Genomic DNA, 20734 nt, shown 5'->3' with positions numbered 1-20734 from the left:
GCAGGGGAGGGGAGGAGGACGAGGTGGGAGGAGTGAGAGGGGAGGAGGAAGGAGCGGGAGGGAAGGAGGAAGGGTCGTGAGGGAGACTGACGGGGAGGAATACGCTGGCCAGATAGTATCTGAGATGAAGGTATGTATGAGCAGTAGCAGCAGCTCAGAGACACAGGACTGCAGAGAGGCTGCCATCAGGCCCAGACCACCAAGGCCTAGGCCCAGGCCTAGATCCGGGCCCAGCTCCAGCACCCCACAACCTCACCAGACACAATCCCACAACCAGACCCGCCCAAAACAGGCCTACCAGACCCACACCTACCTGACAGAGGGCCATACTGGACCGAGAAAAGCCCACCCAACACAGAACCACCACCTAGAGGCTCAGAGCGACGCCCGACAGAGCCAGCAGACTAAGACACAGGACTGCAGCGACGGTGCCATCAGTTCTACACCTAGATCTGACTTCATCACACCACACCCTCACCCTCCTCAAACCCCGGCCCAAACACAGCACAGCCAGGCCCAGCAGACACACACCCAGCATCACCAGATCTGCCCAAAACAGGCCCATCCGGCAAAGACCCACACCCACCTGACACAGGCTCAGACCCAAGCCCGACAGGTGCTACCGACACAGGCCCAAAACCACAAGAGACAAGCACCCACCCATCCGACACAGGCCCAGACACTGCAGCACCACAGAGAAGGTTCCATCAGGCCCAGCCCTAGGCCTAGGCCCACCTCTGACTGCCCTCCCACCCAGCAGACTCAGCATCGCAGAGAGAGTCTCACCACTGAGCCTACACACAGCCAGGAGCACCAGGCCCAGACCCAGCAGTCAGAGGCCCAGCAGTCAGAGGCCCAGCAGTCAGAGGCCCAGACCCAGCAGTCAGAGGCCCAGACCCAGCAGTCAGAGGCCCACGCCCAGCAGTCAGAGGCCCAGGCCCAGCAGTCAGAGGCCCAGACCCAGCAGTCAGAGGCCCAGACCCAGCAGTCAGAGGCCCAGACCCAGCAGTCAGAGGCCCAGACCCAAGCCTGGCAAATCCAGGATCGGAGAGGGAGTCCCATCACTTCTGACCCCCCTCCCACCCACCAGACCCAGGCCCAGAACCATCCTCGGCAACAAGAGGCCTGGCAGACCATGCAACACCGTAGAGAGAGCCTTACCAGCCCCAGGCCCGACTCCGACTCCCCACCCAGTAAGGCCCAAAATGACCAGTCTCAGGCCCAGCAGCACTACAGAGAGAGTCTCCCCAGGTCCCGGCCCACTTCTGCCTCCCCTCCCAGCCACAAGACCCAAATACAGGACCACACTCCCCACACCCGACAGACACCGCAGCATCGCAGAGAGAGCACCACCAGTCCCAGGCCCCCCTCTGACTCCCCTCCCCTCCAGGAGAGCCACCAGGTCCACATCCAGGCCCACTCTTATCAGACCGAGAGCCAGGGCAGACAGACCCAGCAGCATTGCAGAGAGAGCACCACCAGCCCCAGCCCAAGGCCTACTTCTAACTCCACTCCCAGCCTGGAGAGCCATCCAAGGGCTGTCAATGTCTCACCAGCTCCACATCAGAACACAGAGCCACAGAGGGAGTCCCCAGAGGAGAGACAGACAAGGACACAGACACAGACACAGGTAATCAACCGCCTGATGCTGCCAACTCAACAGGGTTTGTTTTATGTTATTAGTTTACTTGACAGGGACCATGTACAACAAACATTGCACCAGATTTGACCTACATGGCTAAGTCTCATCTGCAGTCCGGTCATTTTTCCGTCTGTTTAGTTGTTAGTAAGATCTCCCCTCTGTCTATTCCAGTTGTTAGTAAGATCTCCCCTCTGTCTATTCCAGTTGTTAGTAAGATCTCCCCTCTGTCTATTCCAGTTGTTGGTAAGATCTCCCCTCTGTCTATTCCAGTTGTTGGTAAGATCTCCCCTCTGTCTATTCCAGTTGTTAGTAAGATCTCCCCTCTGTCTATTCCAGTTGTTAGTAAGATCTCCCCTCTGTCTATTCTAGTTGTTAGTAAGATCTCCCCTCTGTCTATTCTAGTTGTTAGTAAGATCTCCCCTCTGTCTGTTCCAGTTGTTAGTAAGATCTCCCCTCTGTCTATTCCAGTTGTTAATAAGATCTCCCCTCTGTCTATTCCAGTTGTTAGTAAGATCTCCCCTCTGTCTATTCCAGTTGTTAGTAAGATCTCCCCTCTGTCTGTTCCAGATGCCTCACAATGTCTCAGAGCAGCAGCCTGGCAGGCCCCACTGCCCAGAGCCCCAGGCCCTACAGAAGGACAGCAACAACACACCTCAGCCTGAACCAACACAGAACAACGCCTCGTTCCCCAGCTTCGTGGATGGTAAATGTAATTTCTCTGTGTAGTTTATTGTTTCTATACCTGAGTAACGGATATGTGATTGGTTTCTGGTGTGTACACACTTTGACGTTGCTGTACTGCTGCAACCATATTGCCCAGCAATGGGACAATAACGACCTTCTGAATGTGAATGTGAATGTGAATGTGAATCTGTATCTGAATCTGAAACTGAGTCTGAATGTGAATCTGACTCTGAATGTGAATCTGAATCTGACTCTGAATGTGTATGTGAATCTGACTCTGAATGTGAATCTGACTCTGAATGTGAATATGAATGTGAATCTGAATCTGAATCTGACTCTGAATGTGAATGTGAGTCTGACTCTGAATGTGAATCTGACTCAGACTGTTAATCTGAATCTGCCTCTGAATGTAAATGTGACTCTGAATCTGCCTCTGAATGTGAATCTGACTCTGACTCTGAATCTAACTCTGAATGTGAATCTGGCTCTGAATCTGACAATGAATGTTAATCTGAATCTGATTCTGAATGTGAATGTGAATCTGAATGTGAGTCTGACTAATTGTGAGTCTGACTCTAAATGTGAATTTGACTCTGAATGTTAATCTGAATCTGAATGTTAATCTGAATCTGACTCTGCATGTGAATGTTAGTCTGACTCTGAATGTGTCTCTGAATGTAAATCTGACTCTGACTCTGAATGTGAATGTGAATCTGACTCTGAATGTGAATCTGAATGGGAATCTGAATCTGAATGTTAATCTGAATCTGACTCTGAATGTGAATGTGAGTCTGACTCTGAATGTGAATCTGACTCTGAATGTGAATCTGAATCTGAATGTTAATCTGAATCTGACTCTGATTGTGAATGTTAGTCTGACTCTGATTGTGAATGTGAGTCTGACTCTGAATCTGACTCTGATTGTGAATGTTAGTCTGACTCTGAATCTGAGTCTGATTGTGAATGTTAGTCTGACTCTGAATGTAAATCTGAATGGGAATCTGAATCTGAATGTTAATCTGAATCTGACTCTGAATGTGAATGTGAGTCTGACTCTGAATGTGAATCTGACTCTGAATGTGAATCTGACTCTGAATCTGAATCTGAATGTTAATCTGAATCTGACTCTGAATGTGAATCTGACTCTGAATGTGAATGTGAATCTGAATGTTAATCTGAATCTGACTCTGATTGTGAATGTTAGTCTGACTCTGAATCTGACTCTGATTGTGAATGTTAGTCTGACTCTGAATCTGACTCTGATTGTGAATGTTAGTCTGACTCTGAATCTGACTCTGAATGTAAATGTGAATGTGAACCTGACTCTGACTTTAAATCTCATGCCCAGTCCCAGGTCCGTGTGAGCCGGAGGATCTGATCGATGGGATCATCTTTGCTGCTAACTACCTGGGTTCCACACAGCTGCTGTCTGACAAGAACCCATCCAAAGGAACACGCATGGCCCAGGCCCAGGAAGCTGTCAGCCAGGTCAAGGTATTGTATTTAATTTTTTTGCCTACCTAATATTCTGATCAATCAACGAATGGCAGCTGAACTGAATATGCGTTCTCTCTAACCACAATAAGGATTTTTGCCTTTGAAAAAAACTCACAGTTGGAGTACACTTTTTCAGCCACATGATGGAGCTCTCTCATTCCTTTTCACCATGTTTTGTGTGTTACATTTATGACAGGATTTCCAAACTGGTGGTGATTATATTTGCCCCCCCCTTCTCTTAAATTATTATTATATTAAAAATACAGATATTCATTGTTGGACATAAAAGACTGTAAAAAAAAATCAAATAAAAGCCAGGAAATTAGCTCCAAGTGATTTTTATTTTGGACATCTGTTCCCAAGTATTCCCACGTATAATGTATACAATAATAAGCAAGGTTTGAAATTATTATGTTTTAGTCAAATATTTTATATGTTTGGGATCTTGCGGTCGATTTCCAGTCTACAAATGATTTGTAATTATGTTCCGGCACCCCACAAAAATCATCCCACTACTGAATCTAGTTGATGATCCCTTGTCTATGATGTCTGCTGCCCACAGAGCCAAGATGAAGACTCTCAGATGGTGACAGAAGTTGACCTCTTTATCTCCACCAAAGCAGTCAAAGTGCTGAATGCTGACACACAGGTGTGTAACTACAGTGTGTCTAGGGAAAACACTCACCTCTGTGTTAGCTTTGTGTCTGCCGTCGGATTGTGGTTTCAATTCAGGAAGTTGACTGAAATTCCAGTTCCAATTCCTATTCTCCTAATTGAAAAAATCTGATCTACTGTCATATGAGTCCTATCTCTTGCCCCTCTAGCTTTAGTGGCATCCTGTGGACATGTTGTTGAGGACCGTTTACTCCACACAGTACAAAGTTATTACCACAGCAGCTATATATATATATATATATATCATTTATCAACTGGGTGGTTCGAGCCCTGAATGCTAATTGGCTGACAGCCGTGGTATATCAGACCGTATACCACGGTTATGACAAAACAGGTATTTTTACTGCTCTAACTACGTTGGTAACCAGTTTATAATAGCAATAAGGCACCTCAGGGGTTTGTGGTGTATGGACAATATACCACGGCTAAGGGCTGTATCCAGGCACTCCGCGTTGGGTCTTGCATAAGAACGGCCCTTAGCCGTGGTATATTGGCCATATACCACACCTCCTCGGGCCTTATTGTACTAAGTTATTACCACATCAGCTATATATGTTATTTATCCCCCAGGAGACGCTGATGGACAGTTATTACCACAGCAGCCATATATATTATTTATCCCCCCCAGGAGACGCTGATGGACAGTTATTACCACATCAGCCATATATATTATTTATCCCCCCCAGGAGATGCTGATGGACAGTTATTACCACAGCAGCCATATATATTATTTATCCCCCCAGGAGACGCTGATGGACAGTTATTACCACATCAGCCATATATATTATTTATCCCCCCCAGGAGACGCTGATGGACAGTTATTACCACATCAGCCATATATATTATTTATCCCCCCCAGGAGACGCTGATGGACAGTTATTACCACAGCAGCCATATATATTATTTATCCCCCCCAGGAGACGCTGATGGACAGCCATATATATTATTTATCCCCCCAGGAGACGCTGATGGACAGCCATATATATTATTTATCCCCCCAGGAGACGCTGATGGACAGCCATATATATTATTTATCCCCCCAGGAGACGCTGATGGACAGTTATTACCACAGCAGCCATATATATTATTTATCCCCCCAGGAGACGCTGATGGACAGTTATTACCACAGCAGCCATATATATTATTTATCCCCCCAGGAGACGCTGATGGACAGTTATTACCACAGCAGCCATATATATTATTTATCCCCCCAGGAGACGCTGATGGACAGTGCGTTGCGTTCCATATCCTACATCGCAGACATCGGGAGCATCGTGGTTCTGATGGCTCGTACCCGTATGGCAGGAACATCCTCACAGGACTGTACTGAAGCTGATCTCTCCTCCTCAGAGGGACAGAGGCACTACAGAATGATCTGCTATGTCTTTGAGTCAGAAGACGTGAGTACTGAGCTGGCAGCCTTAAAATAAGATTCTGTTCTATTCTGTTCTGTTTTATTCTGTTTTATTCTGTTCTGTTCTATTCTGTTCTGTTTTATTCTGTTTTATTCTGTTTTATTCTGTTCTGTTCTGTTTTATTCTGTTTTATTCTGTTCTGTTCTATTCTATTCTGTTCTATTCTGTTCTATTCTATTCTGTTCTATTCTGTTCTGTTTTATTCTGTTCTATTCTGTTCTGTTCTATTCTGTTCTATTCTATTCTGTTCTATTCTGTTCTGTTTTATTCTATTCTGTTCTATTCTGTTCTGTTTTATTCTATTCTGTTCTGTTTTATTCTGTTTTATTCTATTCTATTCTGTTCTATTCTGTTCTATTCTATTCTATTCTATTCTGTTCTATTCTATTCTGTTCTATTCTATTCTGTTCTATTCTGTTCTATTCTGTTCTATTCTGTTCTATTCTGTTCTATTCTGTTCTGTTCTATTCTATTCTGTTATATTCTATTCTGTTCTATTCTGTTCTATTCTGTTCTATTCTGTTCTATTCTATTCTGTTCTATTCTATTCTGTTCTATTCTATTCTGTTCTATTCTGTTCTATTCTGTTCTATTCTGTGTTCTATTCTGTTTTATTCTGTTCTGTTCTATTCTATTCTGTTCTATTCTATTCTGTTCTGTTCTATTCTATTCTGTTCTATTCTGTTCTATTCTGTTCTATTCTGTTCTATTCTGTTCTATTCTATTCTGTTCTGTTCTATTCTATTCTATTCTATTCTGTTCTGTTCTATTCTGTTCTATTCTGTTCTGTTCTATTCTGTTCTGTTCTATTCTGTTCTGTTCTGTTCTATTCTGTTCTATTCTGTTCTGTTCTATTCTGTTCTATTCTCCCACTCTTGAACTTTGAATACTGTTGAATGTTATTGATCTATTGGGGCAATGATTTTGTTCTTTGAGATTGTCTGGCACAGTGTTTGCAAAGGTCAAATCAAATCAAAAGTTATGGGTCACATACACTTGGTTAGCGGATGTTATTGATCACATACACATGGTAAGCAGATGTTAATGCGAGTGTAGAAAAATGCTTGTGCTTCTAGTTCCGACTATGCAGTTAAAATCTAACAAGTAATCTAACAAATTCACAACATCTACCTTATACACACAAATGTAAAGGGATGAATAAGAATTTGTACATATAAATATATGGATGAGTGATGGCCGAACGGCATAGGCAAGATGCAGTAGATGGTATAGAGCAGTAAATACATATGAGATGAGTAATGTAGGATATGTAAACATTATTAAAGTGGTGTTATTTAAAGTGACTAGTGATACCTTTATTAAGTCAGTTTATTTAAATGGCCAGAGATTTGAGTCTGTATGTTGGCAGCAGCCTCTCTATGTTAGTGATGGCTGTTTAACAGTCTGATGGCCTTGAGATAGAATGGCCTATACACTATTACAGTACAATATTACTGAACATCATTTTAAAGCTTTGAAAATGTCTATGACTTGTACAGAGGCCATACCTTATTTAACTCTAATGTAGGCTTTCCTATAACATGTGTTATATCTTCCTATAACACATGTTATATCTTCCTATAACATGTGTTATATCTTCCTATAACACATGTTATATCTTCCTATAACACGTGTTATATCTTCCTATAACATGTGCTATACCTTTCTATAACATGTGTTATATCTTCCTATAACATGTGCTATACCTTTCTATAACATGTGTTATATCTTCCTATAACATGTGCTATACCTTTCTATAACATGTATTATATCTTCCTATAACATGTGCTATACCTTCCTATAACATGTGTTATATCTTCATTCATCATTTCAGTTGGTCCCTAACTGTGTGCTCTTTCCCACCCCTGTATTGTTGTCAACTTGAATAGCTTGTAGTTTCCATTGAGTAGTTATCCCCTACCAAACAGCCTCCCTCCCTTTGCCCCCTCCCTATATCCCCTTCCCCCTCCGGCCTACCTCCCTATGCCCCCTTCCTTTGCCCCCTCCCTATGCCCCCTTCCCCCTCCGCAGGCCCAGCTCATTGCCCAGTCCATCGGACAGGCGTTCAGCGTTGCCTACAGGGAGTTCCTCCGAGCCAATGGGATCAATCCTAAGGACCTGAGTCAGAAGCAATACAGTGACATCATCAATTCCCAGGAAATGTACAATGACGACCTGGTCCATTTCTCAAACTCTGACAACTGTAAAGAGGTGAAGTGTGTGTGTGTGTGTGTGTGTGTGTGTGTGTGTGTGTGTGTGTGTGTGTGTGTGTGTGTGTGTGTGTGTGTGTGTGTGTGTGTGTGTGTGTGTGTGTGTGTGTGTGTGTGTACTGAAGTGTAAAGAGGTGTGACGGCCTACTGTAGTGAGCAGAGCTTTGATTGTTGACCGTGATGCATGACTCTTCAGGACGTATTGCCCGCTTCCTTCCTTCCTTCCTTCCTTCCTTCCTTCGTGCCTTACTTTGTTCCTTCCTTCCTTCCAGTAAATTAAAAGAGATAACTTTGAAGAGTACAAGTAATTAGTGTTCTTGCTTCAGCTAAACTGTTATTCAGCATACACTTCTGACATTATTATTCATCTTCTATGATTTCATTACCAACAGAACTCTTGTGGCGGCAGGTAACCTAGTGGTTAGAGCATTGGGCCAGTAACCAGAAGGTTGCTGGTTCGAATGCATGAGCTGACAAGGTAAAAATCTGTCGTTCTGTCCATGAGTAAGACAGTTAATCCACTGTTCCCTGGGCGCCGAAGACGTGGATGGCGATTAAGGCAGCCCCCCACCTCTCTAATTCAGAGGGGTTGGGTTCAATCTTATTCTAAAATGTATTCAATTGTTTGTTTTTTCGTCATCAATCTACACACAATACCCCATAATGACAAAGCAAAAACAGTTTTTTATAAATGTTTGCTAATTTATTCAAAATAAAAAACTGATATCACATTTACATAAATATTCAGACCCTTTACTCAGTACTTTGTTCAAGCACCTTTTGCAGCAATTACAGCATCGAGTCTTCTTGGATATGACGCTACAAGCTTGGCACACCTGTATTTGGGGAGTTTCTCCCATTTTTCTCTGCAGATCCTCTCAAGCTCTGTCAGGTTGGATGGGGAGCGTTGCTGCACAGCCATTTTCAGGTCTCTCACAGAGATGCTCGATCAGGTTCAAGTCCGGGCTCTGGCTGGGCCACTCAAGGACATTCAGAGAGTTGTCCCGAAGCCACTCCTGCATTGTCTTGGCTGCTTAGCATCGTTGTCCTGTTGGAAGGTGAACCTTCACCCCAGTCTGAGGTCCTGATCGCTCTGGAGCAGGTTTTCACCAAGGATCTCTCTGTACTTTTCTCTGTTCATCTTTGCTCGTTCCTGACTAGTCTCCCAGTCCCTGCTGCTGAAAAACATCCCGACAGCATGATGCTGCCACCACCATGCTTCACCGTAATGATGGTGCCAGGTTTGCTCCAGACATGATGCTTAGCATTCACTCCAAAGAGTTCAATCTTGACTCATCAGACCAGAGTATCTTGGTCTGAGAGTCTTTAGGTGCTTTATGGCAAACTCAAAGCAGGCTGTCATGTGCCTTTTACTGAGTGGCTTCCGTCTGGCCACTCTACCAGAAAGGCCTGATTTGGGGAGTACTGCATAGATAGTTGTCCTTCTGGAAGGTTCTCCCATCTCCACAGAGAAACTCTGGAGCTCTGTCAGAGTTACCTTCGGGTTCTTGGTCTCCTCCCTGACCAAGGCCCTTCTCCCCCGATTGCTCAGTTTGGCCGGACTGGCAGCTCTAGGAAAAGTCTTGGTGGTTCCAAACCTCTTCCATTTAAGAATGATGGAGGCCACTGTGTTCTTGGGGACCTTTCAGATCTGTGCCTCGACACAATCCTGTCTCGGAGCTCAACGGACAATTCCTTCGACCTCATGGCTTGGTTTTTGCTCTAACAACTGTGGGACCTTTTTTTTACCCTGTTTTCTCTCCAATTTCGTGGTATCCAATTGGTAGTTACAGTCTTGTCTCATCGCTGCAACTCGGGAGAGGCGAAGGTCTGTTTTCGCTTTATCATTATCCGGTATAGTGTGTAGATTGCTGAGTATTTATTTTTATTTAATACATTTTAGAATAAGGCTGTAATGTAACAAAATGTGTAAAAAGTCAAGGTGTCTGAATACTTTCTGAAGGCTCTATACACTAATAACTTAAAGCAGAAGGGAGAGAGCCTGGGGGTGGTGATAGTAGAGTCTGAACTCTCTCTCTCTCTCCCTCTTTCTCTTGCTCTCTCTCTCTCCATCTCTCTCTCGCTCTCTCTCTCTCCCCCCCTCCCCCTCTCTCGCTCCCCCCCTCTCTCCTCCCCCCTCCCCCTCTCTCTCTCGCTCTCAGTCTCTCTCTCTCTCTCTCCCCCCCTCTCTTACTCTCTTTCCCTCTCCCCCCCTCTCTCTCTCCCTCCCCCCTCCTCCATAGCTGGAGTTGGAGAAGCAGAAGGGAGAGAGCCTAGGTGTGGTGATAGTGGAGTCTGGCTGGGGCTCCATCCTGCCTACGGTGATCCTAGCTAACATGTTGAACAGCGGCCCGGCTGCCCGCTCTGGGAAGCTCAATGTGGGAGACCAGATCATGTCCATCAACAACACTAGCCTGGTAGGGCTACCACTAGCTACCTGCCAGGGTATAATCAAGGTACCGTACACCTGTCACTAGTCAGACATGTCCATCAACAACACTAGCCTGGTAGGGCTACCACTAGCTACCTGCCAGGCTATAATCAAGGTACCGTACACTAGTCACTAGTCAGACATGTCCATCAACAACACAAAATAAGTAAGCCTTGTCCGAGCCAGAACAGCCCATAACACATCTGGTTCCAGCCTTTTGTATGACTCGACCGGACAACTCCCTACCTTCCAATCTCAGGGCGGACACTCTGTCAGGCAGTCAGGCATGACAATGCTATTTAGCATTGTATGTGGTAATACTAGCTTAATACAGGCATATGTCATGCCTGACAATGCTAGTTAGCATTGTGTGTGGTAATACTAGCTTAATACAGGCATATGTCATGCCTGACAATGCTAGTTAGCATTGTGTGTGGTTATACTAGCTTAGTGTTGCAGACCAGATCAAGTCCATCAATAACACCAGCCTGGTGGGACTTACCACTAGCCACCTGCCAGGGCATCGTCAAGGGTTACGGTCCAAACACTTAAAAGACACATCCTCGTCCACTTACCCTCGCCTTATGCCCTTGGAGGAAATCCCCGTCGCCATCTTGGGTGGACGGTCCAAAATTATTAGCCAAGCAAGGGAAGTTTGCAACGTAAGCTCTCGTTTTTAGTCGCCGTTGCGAGTGTACAATTATGTTCACTCCGGGGCCTGAAACTCCCCATAATTCAATTCGCGACAATTGTACATCCGCTAAGAAAAGTCACCAAAAATGTAAAAACAACATCAATGGAGAAGTCAACATACAAGTGCAAGTAAAAACGAATGCATGTTTGGTTACCTTTTGGAAATTGTAGCAATAAAACATTTTCCTTCTTCAGAAGATCCAGCTAGGCAGGCTAACGTTAGTTAGCTAAATCATTTGCTAGCTATCATACAGTAGGCATATATTAATAAGTATATATTTAATATAAGTAGACATGCACTCATAATTGACTGTAGTGCATATAAAGCCACCCACAAGCTTCCGGGGGCTGAAAACACAATCATCGCAGGTTGAACGAGTGACGTTTCCGGCCAAGGGTGGTCCATTTAAAAATCATTCCTTCCTCCCTCGCCCGTTGCCCTGCAAGTGTATACTCGTCAGACGTCATGATACGTCATCAGAAGTGTCCACTAAATTTGAGGGCTGAGGGGGATAGGGTGTGTCTTAAGTGTTTGGACCGCAGCCAAGGTCTGGAGCATACAGTCAACTCAGGCAGCATCTATGTTATGTTACTGCTCATCGAGCCTGTTTTACTGTTTTTAACTCAAAAGTTCAAACCACTTCCTTTCTTTGTCTCTTATCAGTCATTAAAGAAAAGGAGATGAGGAAGCCATTAGTATTGAGATTGAGCTCGACACAGCCATTCTAGGAAGACATTCTAGAGTATTGAGATTGAGACATGGCCATTCTAGGAAGCCATTCTAGAGTATTGAGGTTGAGACACGGCCATTCTAGAGTATTGAGATTGAGATCGACACAGCCAAATCTAGGAAGCCATTCTAGAGTATTGAGGTTGAGACACGGCCATTCTAGAGTATTGAGATTGAGACACGGCCATTCTAAAGTATTGAGATTGAGATCGACACAGCCATTCTAGGAAGCCATTCTAGAGTATTGAGATCGACATCGGCATTCTAGAGCAGGTATTCCCAAACTGCAATGCCGTCGGGGGTACGCCAAATAAAAATGTGATTCACATTTAAAAAAAATAATAATAATAATAATTCTTCACTTTTCCAAACAGTTCATTTATATTTTCCAACTGGGCTATACATTTGGGTGAAGTTTTTTTCTCGCCTGAGTAGCCTCGTTTCACTGCCAAAAATACAATTAAACCATCTAGTGTTCAGCGAAATAACAACACAATGTCAAATACAGGAAGCCTTGTCAAATAATTAACATCCAATCACATTAACCGCTACTTTCTCGCGGGAATTCCACTAACGGTCCGTATGTAGCCAAACATAGCTGCTGCTCATTCCGTTTACTCGAAAATTGATAAATGGTTAAAAAAAGACACATACCAGCTCTACTGGTAGTACTGCTACTACCAGCAGTACCACACCTGCACCTGTCGACGACACAAGTTGTCCTGATTCCACGAGCACATCCAATGCTAGCATCAGTAATTCTACATTTGTTGTTAGCCCAGCTAGCATGGACACTGACAGTTTTGAATCTGATGTAGCTGAAGAGCTACTGCCCCCTTACCAGGGAAAGCACCAAACAACAGACAGGGACGTTGGACCATCGAAGAGGCGCAAATATGATGAGAACTACATTGATTTGGGGTTCGCTTATATTGCCTTTCATCAGCCACAGTGCGTTATATGTGCAAAAGTACTATCTCACAACTCGATGAAACCTTCACTCTTGCGCAGATATTTAGAAACAAAACATTACAATTTGAAAAATAAGCCACAGGAGTTTTTTGAGCGAGAATTAAGACGAGTAGTAAGACATGTATAAAAGCAACAGATACTATTAGTAAGAAGGGGCTAGAAGCATCTTATATGGTGAGCTACCGAGTGGCTAGGACAGGCAAGCCCCATACTATTGTGGAGGACTTAATTCTTACTGCTGCCGCATATATGGCTGGGACAATGCTCGGGGAAAAGGCCCAAAAAACTATACAGACAATTCCTCCATCAAACAATACCGTTTCATGATGCATCAGTGACATGACAGGAGATGTTTTGAAACAATTACTGCTTCACATACAAGCCAGGGAATTCTATGCGTTACAGCTGGATGAGTTAACAGACGTGGCGGGCTTGGCACAGCTCCTGGTATATGTCCGTTACGTTTATGGGGGTCAATTAAGGAAGACATCCTCTTCTGCAAACCACTGGAAACCAGGACAACAGGAAAGGATATTTTAAAGTACTGGACAGCTTTGTGACATCAAATGGACTTTGGTTGTCAAGATGTGTTGGTATCTGTACTGATGGGGCAAAAGCCATGACAGGGAGACATAGTGGAGTGGTAACGCGCGTGCAAGCAGTTGCTCCCGACGCCACATGGGTACACTGCAGCATCCATGAGAGATTCTTCCTACCAAGGGATGGCCTGACAGCTTGAAAGATGTTTTGTACACTACAGTGAAAATGGTTAACTTTGTTAAAGCAAGGCCCCTGAGCTCTCATTTATTTTCTGCACTATGCAATGATATGGGCAGGGACCATGTAACACTTTTACAACATACAGAAGTGCGCTGGTTATCAAGGGGCAAAGTATTGACACGTTTTTTTAAATTGAGAGACGAGCTTAAAGTTTTCTTTACTGACCATAATTTTCACTTGTCTGACCGCTTTCATGGTGACGAGTTTCTCACACGACTGGCCTATCTGGGTGATGTTTTTTTCTCGCCTGAACGATCTGAATCTAGGATTACAGGGACTCTCCGCAAATATATTTCATGGGGACAAAATTGAGGCTATGATTAAGAAGTTGGAGCTCTTCTCTGTCTGCATTAACAAGGACAACACACAGGCCTTTCCATCATTGTATGATTTTTTGTGTGCGAATGAACTCAAGCTTACAGACAATGTCAAATGTGATATAGTGAAGCACCTGAGTGAGTTGGGTGCGCAATTACGCAGGTACTTTCCCGAAACGGATGACACAAACAACTGGATTCGTTATCCCTTTCATGCCCTGCCTCCAGTCCACTTACTGATATCTGAACAAGAGAGCCTCATCTAAATTGCAACAAGCGGTTCTGTGAAAATGGAATTGAATCAGAAGCCACTGCCAGATTTCTGGATTGGGCTGCGCTCAGAGTGTCTTGCCTTGGAAAATCGAGCTGTTAAGACACTGATGCCCTTTGCAACCACGTACCTACGTGAGAGTGGATTCTCGGCCGTCACTAGCATGAAAACTAAATACAGGCACAGACTGTGTGTGGAAAATTATTTAAGACTGAGACTCTCTCCAATACAACCCAACATTGCAGAGTTATGTGCATCCTTTCAAGCACAGCCTTCTCATTAATCTGTGGTGAGTTATTCACAATCTTACATATAAAATAAGGTTTTATATGTAAGATGGCTAAATAATGAGCAAAACGATTGATTATTATTATATTATTATTTGTGCCCTGGTCCTATAAGAGCTCTTTGTCACTTCCCACGAGCCGGGTTGTGACAAAAACTCATTCTTATGTTTAATAAATGTATCGTATAGTGTGTGTGTGGCAGGCTTACGATGATGGCAAAAAACAACTGACCCTGGTGCTAGAGGGGGTACACAGCTTGAGGTTGAATGTTTGAAGAGGTTTGGGACTATAACAAGTTTGGGAACCACTGTTCTAGAGTATTGAGATCCATCCACACAGCCATTCTAGGAAGACATTTTAGAGTATTGAGATCAACACAGCCATTCTACAGTATTGAGATTGAGACACAGCCATTCTACAGTATTGAGATTGTGACACAGCCATTCTAGAGTATTGAGATTGAGATACGGGCATTCTAGGAAGCCATTCTAGATTAATGAGATTGAGACATGGCCATTCTAGGAAGCCATTCTAGAGTATTGAGACACTCTAGAATGGCCATTGCTATTTATTGTGTTCCGGTTGTCCTGCCAGGGTCTGAAGAGCCAGGTGCAGGTGAAGCTGAGCATCGTGAGTTGTCCTCCTGTCACCACTGTCCTCATCAAGAGACCTGACCTCAAGTTCCAGCTGGGCTTCAGTGTTCAGAACGGCATCGTGAGTAGGGTTATGATACCGTTATAATGCATTATAAGACTTGTCATAAGCATGTATGACCTCTTTGTACTCTAATTATCATCTCTCTTATAATGATCCTGATAACAGCCATTTGGATTCAGAGAGTTGAGCTTTTCTTTCTCTCTCCTCAGATCTGCAGTCTGATGCGTGGCGGTATCGCAGAGCGAGGAGGGGTGCGAGTCGGCCACAGGATCATTGAGATCAATGGGCAGAGTGTGGTTGCCATGCCGCATGAGAAGATAGTCCAGACCCTGTCTGTATCAGTGGGAGAGGTGAGCATCAGGATCCTATGACCGTTAGCTAATTGCCAACGTTATACACGTTCAATGAATAGTCAATCAGAACCCTCTTTGGACGAAACAGACGAATCAGAAGTATTTATAAAAATACAAGAGAGTGTCTTCATGATGAGCACTGATCTGTCCGATTCTCTCCTCACTCTCCTCCTCCTCCTCACTCTCCGCCTCCTCCTCCTCCTCCTCCTCACTCTCCTCCTCCTCCTCCTCCTCCCCTCCTCCTCCTCACTCTCCTCCTCTTCCTCACTCTCCTCCTCACTCTCCTCCTCACTCTCCTCCTCCTCCTCACTCTCCTCCTGCTCCACCTCCTCCTCCTCACTCTCCTCCTCCTCCTCCTCACTCTCCTCCTCACTCTCCTCCTCCTCCTCACTCTCCTCCTGCTCCACCTCCTCCTCCTCCTCACTCTCCTCCTCCTCCTCACTCTCCTCCTCACTCTCCTCCTCCTCCTCACTCTCCTCCTCCTCACTCTTCTCCACCTCCTCCTCACTCTCCACCTCCTCCTCCTCACTCTTCTCCACCTCCTCCTCACTCTCCACCTCCTCCTCACTCTCCTCCTCTTCTTCACTCTCCTCCTCTTCCTCATCACTCTCCTCCTCCTCCTCACTCTCCTCCTCATCTTTCTCCTCTTCCTCCTCCTCACTCTCCTTCTGTTCTTCCTCTTCCTTCTCCTCCACTTCCTCCTCCTCCTCACTCTCCTCCTCCTCCTCACTCTCCTCCTCACTCTCCTCCTCAATCTCCTCCTCCTCCTCACTCTCCTCCTCACTCTCCTCCTCCTCACTCTCCTCCTCCTCCTCCTCACTCTTCTCCACCTCCTCCTCACTCTCCACCTCCTCCTCACTCTCCTCCTCCTCACTCTCCTCCTCTTCCTCACTCTCGTCCTCCTCACTCTCCTCCTCCTCCTCACTCTCCTCCTCCTCCTCCTCCTCACTCTCCTCCTCCTCCTCCTCCTCACTCTCCTCCTCCTCCTCACTCTTCTCCACCTCCTCTTCACTCTCCACCTCCTCCTCACTCTCCTCCTCCTCACTCTCCTCCTCCTCCTCACTCTCCTCCTCACTCTCCTCCTCACTCTCCTCCTCCTCCTCACTCTCCTCCTGCTCCACCTCCTCCTCCTCCTCACTCTCCTCCTCCTCTCCTCACTCTCCTCCTCACTCTCCTCCTCCTCCTCCTCACTCTCCTCCTCCTAACTCTTCTCCACCTCCTCCTCACTCTCCACCTCCTCCTCACTCTCCTCCTCCTCACTCTCCTCCTCTTCCTCACTCTCGTCCTCCTCCTCACTCTCCTCCTCCCCCTCACTCTCCTCCTCCTCCTCCTCACTCTCCTCCTCCTCCTCACTCTCCTCCTCTTCCTCACTCTCGTCCTCCTCCTCACTCTCCTCCTCCCCCTCACTCTCCTCCTCCTCCTCCTCACTCTCCTTCTGTTCTTCCTCTTCCTTCTCTTCTTCCTCATCCTTCTCACTCTCCTCCTTCTCCTCCCCCGCTTCCTCCTCTTCCTCACTCTCCTCCTCCTCTTCCTCACTCTCCTCCTCACTCTCCTCCTTCTCCTCATCCTCCTCGTCTTCCTCCTCCTCCTCCTCCTCCTCTTCCTCACTCTCCTCCTCCTCCTCCTCACTCTCCTCCTCCTCACTCTCCTCCTCACTCTCCTCCTCCTCCTCCTCCTCACTCTCCTCCTCCTCACTCTCCTCCTCACTCTCCTCCTCCTCCTCCTCCTCACTCTCCTCCTCCTCACTCTCCTCTTCCTTCTCCTCCGCATCACTCTCCTCCTCCTCACTCTCCTCCTCCTCACTCTCCTCATGCTCCTCCTCCTTCTTCTCTTCCTCCTCCTCCTCCTCTTCCTCACTCTCCTCCTCCTCCTCCTCCTCCTCACTTACCTCCTTCTCCTCCTCCTCCTCTTCCTCCTACTCCTCATCCTCCTTCTCCTCCTCCTCTTCCTCCTTCTCCTCCTCCTCCTCACTCTCCTCCTCCTCACTCACCTCCTTCTCCTCCTCTTCCTCACTCTCCTCCTCACTCTCATCCTCCTCCTCCTCCTCACTCTCCTCCTCCTCACTCACCTCTTTCTCCTCTTCCTCCTCCTCCTCCTCCACCTCCTCCTCCTCTCTGTCAGATCAACATGAAGACCATGCCTGCAGTGATGTTCAGACTGTTAACAGGACAGGAGACTCCTGTCTACATCTAGTCCCTCCATGTCTACATCTAGTCCCTCCATGTCTGCACCCTCAATGGCACCCTTTTCCCTGTGTAGTGCACTACTTCTAACCATGGCCCATATGGCTGTAGGTTCACTATGTAAGGAATAGGGTGGCATTTGGTATGCATCTTTTTCTGCGTACTCTCTCACTGCTTCTGCATGTCTAGGAGAAGATGGTGGACAGACCGGGTGGGTGACAGGCAGAGGAGGCTGGTATTCCAGCCATTCCAATGAGCCTGTCCTCCGATTTATAGTGACACCAGCCTCCACTGGTGACAAGGTGGTACATTAGCAACATTTATTTTTGATATATCATTTTATTTTGGGGGGTAATAATATGTTACTCTGATGAAAATGTCAACAACAACAACAAAAAAATTCAACTTCAGGCTTAGTTGGAGTAGCCTGGATAACACATTGTTTGGCGATGACACGTAGGACAAGGAGTGGAATGTAAGCTAAACAGACTGGAACCAGGCTATAATTGAAAAGCTACACAGTCATAATGGTTTGATGTGTACAGTGTGTGTGTGTGTGTGTGTGTGTGTGTGCGCGCGCGTGTGTGTGTGTGTGTGTGTGTGTGTGTACGAATGTATAATGTTAAAAAAAAATGTAAATGCAAGGTAATGATTATGTTCTTATGACTAGATTACAAACACGCCACATTTTATTTCCAATTTGATAACATGCAAGATTAAACAATGTAGTGACATAAACGTGTTGATGCGGTAACTGAACTTATTGTAGGGAAGGGGTTGGCCTGTCGCTATTCTTCAATAGCAGGGGTATTTAAGCTACGTCCCATGTATACCTAAACAGCATAGGACAAGGCTATTCTTCAATAGCAGGGGTATTTAAGCTACGTCCCGTGTATACCTAAACAGCACAGGACAAGGCTATTCTTCAATAGCAGGGGTATTTAAGCTACGTCCCGTGTATACCTAAACAGCACAGGACAAGGCTATTCTTCAATAGCAGGGGTATTTAAGCTACGTCCCGTGTATACCTAAACAGCACAGGACAAGGCTATTCTTCAATAGCAGGGGTATTTAAGCTACGTCCCATGTATACCTAAACAGCATAGGACAAGGCTATTCTTCAATAGCAGGGGTATTTAAGCTACGTCCCGTGTATACCTAAACAGCACAGGACAAGGCTATTCTTCAATAGCAGGGGTATTTAAGCTACGTCCCGTGTATACCTAAACAGCACAGGACAAGGCTATTCTTCAATAGCAGGGGTATTTAAGCTACGTCCCATGTATACCTAAACAGCATAGGACAAGGCTATTCTTCAATAGCAGGGGTATTTAAGCTACGTCCCATGTATACCTAAACAGCATAGGACAAGGCTATTCTTCAATAGCAGGGGTATTTAAGCTACGTGCCGTGTATACCTAAACAGCATAGGACAATGCTATTCTTCAATAGCAGGGGTATTTAAGCTATGTCCCGTGTATACCTATACAGCACAGGACAAGGCTATTCTTTAATAGCAGGGATATTTAAGCTACGTCCCGTGTATACCTATACAGCACAGGACAAGGCTATTCTTTAATAGCAGGGGTATTTAAGCTACGTCCCGTGTATACCTAAACAGCATAGGACAAGGCCATTCTTCAATAGCAGGGCCATTGTAGCCTTGTCTGTCATTGGAGCCTGCCATGCCAATGCATAACTACTACCTTAGGAGTTGGTGAGACAACAACACAGACCGATCTGGTGACCAGGCTAGGGGGGGGGGGTATTGAGCAACAGAAAACAATGTAATGTAGGGTAGTGTGTCCCAAATCACACCCTACCCACTGGGAACAGATATCAGTTTCAACGTCTAGTTTTGAGTTTGTCAACTAATGTGAATTCAACGTGAAATCAACAACAACAACAAAACATTTCACCATGTCATTGGATTTATGTTACAATTTTTTGGGGCTGGGGTTGAAGTGGCGTGGAAACATCGATTCAACACGTTTTTTTTTGGTCCAGTGGGTATTCCCCTAGATAGTGCACTAGTTTTGACCATGCAAGGCCCATAGGGCTCTAATCAAAAGTAGTGCACTATGTAGAGAATAGGGTGCCCTTTGGAATACAAACCAGTGTCTGGAAGCTGTCCTTTTCTCTCTATACTGCCTTGGATGTAACAAAGGTTTCAATATAACATTATGGCAATGCTGAAGGCCAAAGATAATACTGCGACATGCATTCTTGTAAATGAGAACTTGTTCTCAACTTGCCTACCTGGTTAAATAAAGGTGAAATAAAAAAATTAAAAAACGAGTGCACTGTAAAGCATATGGGGGGGGGACATTTTGGAATGCAGAGCAGGTATAATGACAATGTATTAACTTGTTTAGTTGCTGTATTGTGAGAAGCTAAGACTATACTGTGATTAATGAAATGTTAATGACAATGCTTACTATTGCTTTCCAAATATGTAAAAAATAAAATAAAAAAAAGGCATTTATGACATGCAATGATGTAAGTGGTGTATATTCATGAGGTTGAGGACAACGGCTGAGTGCCAGATGGCACCCTATTCCCGTAGGGCTCTGGTCTAAAGTAGTGCCCTATGTAGGGAATAGGGCTCTGGTCTAAAGTAGTGCCCTATATAGGGAATAGGGTGCCATTTGGGACGCACTCGACTTGTTCGTTCACACTTTACTCTTATGTTCATTACACAAGAAGCAGATCATCAATGACTTGAATACCCGACTCAACGATGTCCATTAAAAGGAAGTATGTGAATCTCACACGTTTGTTTATTTTTTGTTACACTATTGGAACATGACAAATGGCACAGATACAACACTTATATAGTACATATTAACCAATTATGGCATTAACACATTACACATATATACATGATTTATATAACTAAATATATTGTACAGTAGGTTTAAAGGACTCCCAGAGATA

General features: G+C 45.2%; 1 protein-coding gene across 2 annotated transcripts; it reads left to right on the top strand.

Moving 5' to 3' along the window:
- Positions 1–59: 59 nt before the first annotated feature.
- On the top strand, positions 60–20573 carry LOC115192883 (amyloid-beta A4 precursor protein-binding family A member 2). 2 transcript variants are annotated; one of them, XM_029751811.1, is made up of 10 exons: positions 60–1630; positions 2210–2345; positions 3675–3820; positions 4386–4472; positions 5713–5898; positions 7945–8124; positions 10367–10579; positions 15199–15318; positions 15471–15611; positions 17736–20573. In XM_029751811.1, exons 1-10 carry the CDS (start codon positions 125–127, stop codon positions 17805–17807), a joined length of 2787 nt encoding a protein of 928 aa, XP_029607671.1. In that variant the 5' UTR covers positions 60–124; the 3' UTR covers positions 17808–20573. The 2 variants fall into 2 exon arrangements, with proteins under 2 accessions (XP_029607671.1, XP_029607670.1); XM_029751810.1 differs by having other exon boundaries at positions 2210–2351.
- Positions 20574–20734: the final 161 nt, after the last annotated feature.

Source organism: Salmo trutta, chromosome 4, assembly GCF_901001165.1.
Source record: "Salmo trutta chromosome 4, fSalTru1.1, whole genome shotgun sequence".
Taxonomy (NCBI): domain Eukaryota; kingdom Metazoa; phylum Chordata; class Actinopteri; order Salmoniformes; family Salmonidae; genus Salmo; species Salmo trutta.
Note: the sequence above shows the minus strand (reverse complement) of the source record. Positions and strands in the feature narration are given on the sequence as shown.